The sequence below is a fragment of the Otolemur garnettii genome, unplaced genomic scaffold, assembly GCF_000181295.1.
Source record: "Otolemur garnettii isolate 467f Iridium unplaced genomic scaffold, OtoGar3 scaffold00013, whole genome shotgun sequence".
NCBI lineage: Eukaryota > Metazoa > Chordata > Mammalia > Primates > Galagidae > Otolemur > Otolemur garnettii.
The window spans coordinates 20,079,656-20,089,548 of NW_003852408.1; the positions used below are offsets into that span (position 1 = coordinate 20,079,656).

The 9,893-nt window shown below is 33.9% G+C and overlaps 1 protein-coding gene across 1 annotated transcript in view; it reads left to right on the top strand.

The window, feature by feature from the left end:
• The window catches only part of ERBB4 (erb-b2 receptor tyrosine kinase 4), a gene marked incomplete at its 5' end in the record, with an annotated part of 720,994 nt that overhangs the window by 419,106 nt on the left and 291,995 nt on the right, over positions 1-9,893 (top strand). The window contains 2 exons of the mRNA XM_023510372.1: positions 17-107; positions 1,966-2,165. Coding sequence (XP_023366140.1) covers positions 17-107; positions 1,966-2,165 — 291 coding nt within the window. The remainder of the gene's footprint in view (positions 1-16; positions 108-1,965; positions 2,166-9,893) is intronic.

Here is a 9,893-nt window from a genome sequence, read left to right on the forward strand (position 1 = left end):
CCTTTATCACTGATAGGTTTCTTGAACATACAGTCATGGCCCCCAAATATGACCGACTTCAGCGTTTTTTCTAACCTGGTGACCATTGGTGGAAGAGTGCTCTACAGGTAGGTGTCAATGCAGATGCCTTCGGGTCTCCTGAATTTAAAAGGGAGCATCATGTGTACATGAAGTCAAAACCATCACTCTTACTGATTTACTAATTCTGGGTAATCATATTTTCACCTATAATTCCAAAGATAACTCCATGAAAATAAGCTATGGTATTATTTATAGTTTGATAAATATATTCTGTCTATGACTTAAAGTAATATTCATGTTTTAAATATGGAGTATGTGATATGAGCCATAAAATTAAATCTTTTTTTTTTGGATCATATGTTATTATAATTAAAAGACAGAGTTGAGTGACTTGATAATTACACAGGTGTGTGATACAAATGCTTTTGTATTAGGAGGCTCTCTGTTTTGTCTCTGGTGTTATCATATGAACTACACATTTCAGGGTTGATGTTCCAGGAATTGGTCCACCACTCTGCATGCAGCATTGGTTAATGAATGGACAGAAAAACTCAGGATTAGAAGAATATTGTTCTAAAATTCCAATGTCTATATTTTTAATTCACATGTTAATAGTAAATTACTTATTCTTTACTAAGCAACTGGTTTTATTTTAGGTTTCTCTGATTTCCTCTCTATAAAGTTCTTACTCATGAACAATTAAAAGTCCATTTACATAAGAAGGGTTTTATTTACTGTCTGGTTAAATTACAGAGATATCTAAAATCAAAACTATCAATAAGTATTGTTAAATAATGTTTCATAGAAAGGGTTAATCTCCCTTTTAAAATCTAAAACAGGTATGTCTGTAAGAGATTTTAAAAAATGTAAAGAAAAAACATTTAATAAAAAAGAACAGTTGAAAGATAGAATCTATTTTATTAAAGTGTTATATATAAACAATTTTTATTATCTGTTGAATAAAATGTTATACATCAGTGAAGGCATGGCACTAACATTATAATCAATATTTCAGGGTGGTCGTGATAGAACCAAAAATGTGTGATAATGAATTACATCTCAATCTTTATCACTGAGCACAGATACATATGCACAGACACTTCACATGTAAAATAACTGTAAATATTAACAGCAAAGTATATTTAGAAATATAAATGAAAGGGGAGATCTTTGACCTACACAATGTAAAATATATTCGTTAGTTGATCGAAATGTTAGAAGCATATTTGTTATTTAAGAAATGGAAAAGAAAAATAATTACAGAAAGGTAAATATGTTGAAATAAAAACAGTTTTCTTGAAATGATATTTGATTCATATAGAGTAGTTGTTATTTATCTTTTAGAGAAGTTTTCCCCAGCTACCGAAGCCATCTGAGTATATATTTTTAAACTTTAGTTTAATTGTATTTACTATTCTTCTGTTCAATTTTAATATCTCCTAACTTTACTTACACATTTTTCTTTGGTGTCTGAGGGATAAATCAAAGCTAAATATCCATAGTCATTTTCCATAATATCTAATCTCCAAAAGCATTTCTAAACCTATTGCAGAGTTTCAGTAGAATTAAGATCTTACTTTGAATAGATTGCTAGCAATCCTATAAATATTTATTTAATCTTAACACAGGATTTCATTGTTAAAGGGCTTAAAATTAGGGCTGAGCAAGTCAAGGCAATGAGCAGATACTTCAGTGGTAAGTATATAGACAAAGAGATATATTGTCAATATTTATAATTTTAAGAAACAAATATTTTCCTTTTGGGGGGTCAAATTATTACTTTTAAAAGTGATAGTAACATATAAAGAAGGAAGATTGATCTGAACACAGATTTATGAACTTAATCTCTGCTTACGCTCCATGACACTCTTTTTGGAGTAAGATGTGGAATCCTCTTGCTTCGGGATGCATTTCATTCTTCCGTCTTCTCCCCCACCCCACCAGTGGCCTCTCCTTGCTCATCCTCAAGCAACAGGGCATCACCTCTCTGCAGTTCCAGTCCCTGAAGGAAATCAGTGCAGGAAACATCTACATTACCGACAACAGCAACCTGTGTTATTATCATACCATTAACTGGACAACTCTCTTCAGCACGATCAACCAAAGAATCGTAATCCGGGACAACAGGAAAGCAGAAAATTGTAGTAAGTACATTACCCTGACGTTTAAAACATGTTCTCCCATTCCACATTGGACCGAACAATTAAAGTGACAGCAGGTCAGAGTTGTTGTCCTTATCCCAGCAGTTAAGAAAGACGGTAGTTAGTATAGATACCAACATGGTATAAAATAATTAGCTTAAGTGAATTTGTGTAGCATATATGTTTGAACATCTTGCCTCCTCTTAGGAAGCCCCTGTGGAGAGTTAGATTCAGTAGGTCCATGTAGAATGTGGGCATTTAAATGTTTAATAAGCATCCTGGGTAATTGCATGGATCCAGTTTGTGGAAATCCACTTTATTGAATTAGTTGTTTGCTGTTTGGTTTCACTGAGTTCAGTCACATGGTAACAGAGTTTTGCCATTGGAGGGAGGTGGAAAAAGTGAAGGTCCATGGGAAATACTGTTCGGAAGTTTTATTGTTCAAGAAGAAAGTTCATTTTATAAATGCAATTATGTAAGAATATCATTTTGTCCTTTTAATCGATTTTGCTACTTATTGATCTACTTTCTTTGTTACACCAAAGCAGATAATGTCTTTATAGCCCATAATCATACCATTCCTATTTAATACACTGATACTCCAATAATTAACTTTTAACCCCCCCCCCGTTTTTCTACTGAGTACTAATCTTTTCTACATATTATGAGTGCCTCTATTATGCATATAAGAATTTGATTTATTTATGGTAAATACTAAATAAATAAAATATACTGATCTGTTTGCAAATGCATATTCTTGTGGGTATGGACTGAGTCCTCTGTAAAAGGTGAATTTCCTAACAAAACTTTTGCTCTCAGGGAATTTTCTTACTTCTTTGATCTTACCTTCAGAACCATCATAATGGGACACATAAATAATGATCAAATTCATACTGGTGTGTGTGAGTATATGAACAAATAGTGGAGAACATTATTTTTAATTAGAAACTCTTGCTGATTCCTGAGAGAAATTGCTTTTTAGTCCTTGTACTTAAGCTTTTTACCCCACATTTCTCCGTGTGAGAAAGCCCTACCCAACGCAGAAGATTCATGGCAGCAAAGTAGACTCTCCATCAACATTAATTTATACATATTTCTCTAATTGACATTATACTCTCTTTTTCTTCTACTTCCTTTAAAAAATAGTACCTCTAGTTCTCAAAGCAAGATTCTAATATGCAGACAAAATTATCTAAAGGAAAATAGGAAGGAATCGAAGTAAAACATTCCTCCTTGTTGTCATTTAGTTTACAAATTCTATAAATATTTTTTAATCTTTTTATATCTGAATAGCAAAGGAAACAGGAAAAGCAAATATAAAAAAGTTAAATTTTGAAAAGCAATGTGGCAAAAAAGGGAGATCTCAATAAATGATATAATGTAATTCCATACCTCTTTAAAACTTCTAAACTTTTCAAAGAATCAAAGAGAGTAAATAACAATAAGGATAATAACCTGGGATGTTCATAAATTTTCAGGGCTATACTTCTTGGACTGCGTTTAGCCACTTTCTACACCATGAACATATTTTTTTTGTTCTATGCACTTAGAGTTGACTTTGCAGTTTGGGGGAGAAATGAAGCAGTTAGAAGGAAAATGGTTTTGTGGGGCTATAGTATAAAATCAGCCATGTCGTTTTTCACTTTTAACATCTTAGAATAAATATATTTGGTATGAAATCCTATTTATCAAAATTTGGACTTCAGTCTCACAGCACATTGAATCCAAGAAAGTCCTAGAGGCCTGCGTTTCAGAAATGGAATTACCCTGTAAACTTGACCTCAGCAATGCTGCTAATGTTTACAGTGAGCCTGCCACGGTTCCTCGTATCCGATTAAAACCTTCTCCACGTTACTGTCTGTAAATGGGAAGGTCTAAATATTGGCTTCATTTTAAATGTACTGTAAACGTTGTGTTTTCCGATATTCTGTCTTTGAATACCATGCACAGATAAGATGTAGGTTAGTGTGCACACATTCAGTACAACACGGAAGTGGACACACACATGCAGCCCCTGTCACGTGTCTGCACCTAGAACGCAGTCACACGCACAACCCCACACTCGTTCACCCGCACATACTGATCACCCCACCGAGATGCTCTGATCTCAGTCTGAGGAGCTTGGAAAAAGAAGCAACGTTTTTGAATTCGGCATGATTTAAAACAGTAATGACAATAACAGAAAAACTTGAGCTCAACTATAAAGGGTGACAATGGCTTGAGTACTCTTACTCTTTTAAGTCAAAATTTCAAAGCAGGCTTTACGGTTTGAAGATAGATTGGGAGAAACTCTAAAAGAGAAAAGCTAGAACGTTTTCTGCCTCCATCATTTATTTGGTTCTGGTACTGACAAAACGATAGTGCTGGGTGGAAGAAGTTTTAGGATAGTTTATAAAAGCAGTTGCAGTTTCTTAACATAGTTCAGCATGAATTTTTAACACCAAAATATAGTGTAGAGATAAATATTACATGAGCCCTTCAGAATCAGAGTTATATCTGAACTCATTTCACACCTTTAAAATATTTGTACATAATTAAACCCAACATAGAAAATTCATTATTTAATAGAAATACAGTATGTTGGCCAGATGTGGTGGCTCACACCTATAATCCTAGCACTTTGGGAGGTTGAGATGGGAGGATCACTTGAGCTCAGGAGTTGGAGACCCACCTGGGCAAGTGTACGACCCCATCTCTAGTAAAAATAGAAAAAAATAATGGGACATGGTGGCAAGTGCCTGTAAGTTGCAGCTACTCAGGAGCCTGAGGCAGGAGGATTGTTTGAACCCAGGAGTCTGAGATTGCCGTGAACTAGGCTGAGGCAATGACAGTCCAATCCCAAGTGACAGAAAAAGACTTTGTCTCAAAAAAAGAATTATAGTATTTTTACTTTTCCAATTACAATAGTATACATCTCATTGTTAAGAATCAAAATGATCTAAAAATATTTAAGGAAGATAAAAATTTGGGGTGAATATATGTGTAATACATCTAACTGGAGATAAATATATATTTGAATGTATAAATGGGATCATATCATATATATTTAAATACAGTATTTAAATGCTTATGTTTATTTCTATGTTTATTTCTAAATATATTATGAGCATCTCCCATTCCTTTAAAAAGCTGTCTATAAAAGAATTTGTTGAAGTCAGCACCGTATTGATACTGTATATCATTTTCTATTTTTCATGTTATTGCTACTGCAAACATGTGTATTCTAATTCATAAAACATTATACTGTGCCATTATTTCCTGAGTTTGAAGACCTAGAAGCAGAATTTCTGTATAAATGAGGATACATGAAAATGTTCTTACATGTAAGGTATACCTACATTATCTTTCAAAAATACAGGATCAGTTTACATTTGTTCCAAAAATTGTGTCATAGGGATGTTCTCCACCATTCTTCACAACTCTGGATATCATTATTATTATTATTTTTTTTTTTTTGCAGTTTTTGGCCAGGGCTGGGTTTGAACCCACCACCTCTGGCATATGGGACTGGTGCCCTACTCCTTTGAGCCACAGGCACCACCCACAACACTGGATATTATTTATGGTTATTAAATTTCAGTGATGTGAAAGAAGAAAAAGGAAATCTGTTATATTTAAATGATTAACTTATCCTTTACATTTTTTATCTTGTGAATAACTCATTCAATTATCCATGAACACTTTCCATTTTCAAACTGGGAATTGGCCTTTTCCTTCTAAAGTTGAAAGACTCTTCACAAAGTAAATCCATTATGTGTGTTGTGAATAACTTTCCCTTTCATGGGTGACATTTAAACTTTTTTCTTTTGATAAACAAACATTTTATGTTTGTGTATAGGTAAACAGCTGGATTCTTCTTTATTTGTATTGTATTGTATTTTTGTAGAGACAGAGTCTCACTTTATCACCCTTGGTAGAGTGTTGCAGCATCACACAGCTCACAACAACCTCCAACTCCTGGGCTCAGGCAATTCTCTTGCGTCAGCCTTCTGAGTAGCTGGGACTACAGGTGCCCACCACAACGCCTGGCTATTTTTTGTTATTGTTGTTGCAGTTTGGCTGGGGCTGGGTTTGAACCCACCAGCCTCAGTACATGGGGCTGACGCCTTACCCACTGAGCCACAAGTGGTGCCCATATTCTTCTTTTTGATCTTGACACATAGTTCTTTTCCTGTGGTACTTTAAAAACTATATTGAAATTTTTAACCCATCTGGAAGTTTTTGGTACAGGATTTTTAAAAAAATCTCTAATTGATTGGGATGTTGGTCCAGAATAGTTTATTGAACAATACATCTCTTCGTATTGATTTTAGGTATCTACAATATTTCAGTTAAATAATTAGCTAGAAGGTCCTAGACTTTCTCTCTGAATACATCTACATTGTGTAATTTACTCATTACAAACTTGCTATAATGTATAATTATCCACCTTTTGCTGATGATTGTGTAGATATTAAAACACTAAATTATACGTTCAATTCTGGACCTACTAAAAATCATATCTAATATCTGCCTGATTTCACAGTCTAGGTTCTCTGTTATATCATGCTTCCTCTCAAAATACAGAAAAAGTGTCTGATTTTTCTAAAAGTATTTGCTACCATAAATAACTGCATTATAAACATAATATTCAGGAACATACTTTAGAGCCAAATGGTGTGGGTTTTAATCCTGGCAAAACTCTTTACTGACAGAACTTTGGTAAACCTAGCTACAAAATTTTGTTATTTTCCTGTTAGAAATCGTTTGTGTTATGTACTCACATAAACTTATATGGTCTGAAGGTACAATATTTAAGTTAATGATAAATTCCTTTGGGGGGAATAAAAAGAAAAGGGAAATATCAAGAGCTTTCTGTTACAGGCAGAAGAAAAATTTGTCAAAGTGCTGACTTATAAAATTTGCAAGAAGCACATCAACCAACCAGCAGTGGACATGGAAGGGATGAGTAGTTATTAATAACAGCTTAGAGATTAAAGAATTTAAAGATTATCTCAAGATCTTATTATATAAAAAGTATATGCTTGAGAATCCCCTAAAATATTTTTTCCTTTTCTAGTTAAAACAATTTAAAATAAGCTTTATTTAAAAAATAGGTTTTATAATAAGTAACAGCCTTACTACTTTTAAAAAATCCACAAAATGTGAATTTTAGGTTAATGGTTCAGAAGACAAATGGTGATGGGAAATATATTTTTGTACACATAATATAACAGCAATATAGATTTCTATATTTATGATTTTGATGTTCCTGAAATTTGATAGTAGGAAAATCTACCTCATTGACCATGAGGGAATTGCAGAACTATAGTTAATTGCTGATAACCTACCCCTCTGGATGACCACAAGATCTAATTTTATGAGTCACTGCATGTCTATAATTTAATTAAGACAAGGAGTTGATGAGTAGGGAATAGAAGGTATCTGGCAGGGTGAAGAATGAAACAATGTTTGCTTAATGTATTCTATATTTTTCTCTGGTAACTGTGACAATAGCAACAAAATACAGTAGTAAGTATCTTGTGTTAGAACATCATGAGAAATGTTGGATTTATATTAAGTCACAATACAAAAGGTACCAAAAAATATATTCACAATTAAGAAAGGAAAAAAATCGTATTAAAATTGTAATACTCAAGTCACATTTGACATCGGCAATTGCAAGAGGTGCTCAAATGTGACTTGCATACATCTCATTATCAGTATTTATTGAGCATTACAATTTTAATACGGTTTTTCCCACCTTAACGTGTGTAGACACTTTTTGGCACTCTTTGTACAATGGATAGCATCATCACCTCAAATATGTTGTATATTGTACAAAATGAAGTTTCATTATAAATTAATACTTACATCTTTTAAGAAAATATTGCTAGGGTGGCAGATTTTCTTACTTTCCCTCTGTGCCATATTCTCACCTTCAATTTGTGTTTGCTTAACCCAGCCCACACTGTCTTGGGTAAATAGGTATTTACAACCAAAATACTCCCTGCCAACCTTTGGATTTGGTAGCCTGGGAAATTCATGAACTTAGTCACACTTTTAATTAAATCCTAATGGGATATGGACCACAATGTGCATAACTTAGGATATAGTGAAGTCCCTATTCTATTGAACCAGAAAAATAGAAAAATCTTGATTTTACTTTCAGGATTTTCTTTTTAAAGTTACAGAGCAATACATCAATATACTCTTTTTCATAAAACAGAAATATATCAAACAAGGTTTTGTTATTGTATTTGAAATAGTGCAATATCTAATTACTAGCAATGCTACAAAATGTTCTCTCTGTTCTTATCAAAAGGGTAATAAGCAGTTCCTGTTGCCAGTTAGTTTCAGAAATGATACCCTTTCTATTCTGTAATCTAGAAATTCTGAAGGAATGAAGGGTCTCAAGAAAAAAAGCCAGGATTACGGCAGGCTTCATTTCTTTACAAATGAAAATATTTTAACCTGAATTTCCCTTCAATCAGTGGTTATAAAAATTTAAAGTTAAAACTTTTAATTATTAAAAATGTAGGAGTGTGGGTTCTAGTTTCCAGGGGTTCTTATTTGGGTTGTATTGTGTCTCTCCAAAAAGATATGCTGAAGCATATGACCTTGTTTGTAAATACAGGGTGTCCCAAAAGTTGCCCCTAAAGTCACCATACATAGGGGAAAATAGGAAATTTTAGCTAAATGTACCTTTACTTACAAAACATTCATCACAAAATTTTATAAAACATTTCCAAAATATTCTCTAGATGTTGGCCACCTCTTTGTAAAAATTTGTAATGAATATTTTGTAAATAAAGGTACATTTGTCTACAATTTCCCATTCTCCCCCATGCATGGCAATTTTAGTGGTGACTTTTGAAATACCTTGTAACATATTTGCAGATGTAATTAAAATGTAAGTTAAAGTGACGTTATGCTGGAGTAGGGTGGTCCTTGTGACCTCACAGGAAGAGAAGAGGCACAGAGACATACACACACCCCAAGAGAACACCATGTAAAAACGTGGTACGCTCAGTGGGAAGGTGACTGCGGGAAAGCAGAGGTGAGGACTGCGGGTGAAGCTGCGAGTGAAGAGGCACCTGTGGTTGCTGGCGAGGGCTGGAAGCTAGGAGAGCGGCGGGACTGATGCTTCTCCTGCTCCCCAAGAAGCAACCAGCCTGCCAGCACCCTTTCTGTGGACTTCTGGCCTCCAGGACTCTGAGAGAATAAATTCCTGTTTTTTAAGCCTCCCAATTTGGGGGACTTTGTTATACCAGCCTAATGGAACCGCCACAGACTGTGTGATGTGAGACCCAGGATTTTGCATTTTTAATATGTGCAAGATCATACTGGGACCACATCTGGAGGAAATCCGTAGCGAACTCCTACTTTGTCACTCTCTGTTTTTCTGACTATCATTTGATAATCAAAAATGCATTTAAAACACATGGTCCTACCTGTTAATTTCTTTCTATGTGGAACTATTCTCTCAAAAAGGACTTAAAATAAGAAAATTTATAGTTGAGTAACTTAAAACCATTCATACGTTTAGTAATAGTTTGGGGAGAGAAACACGAGTCACGTTTAAAAAGATTTCCACAAATAGTGGGTGGTTTTATTTACATGAACTAACAATAATAACACACAAGTTAAAATGAAAGGGGTATTTAATAACAATTTACACATTAATTGGGTAATAATAGAAGAATATATGTTGATATTATACTGTCAAAGTTTATCTGCTTTACAGTTTCA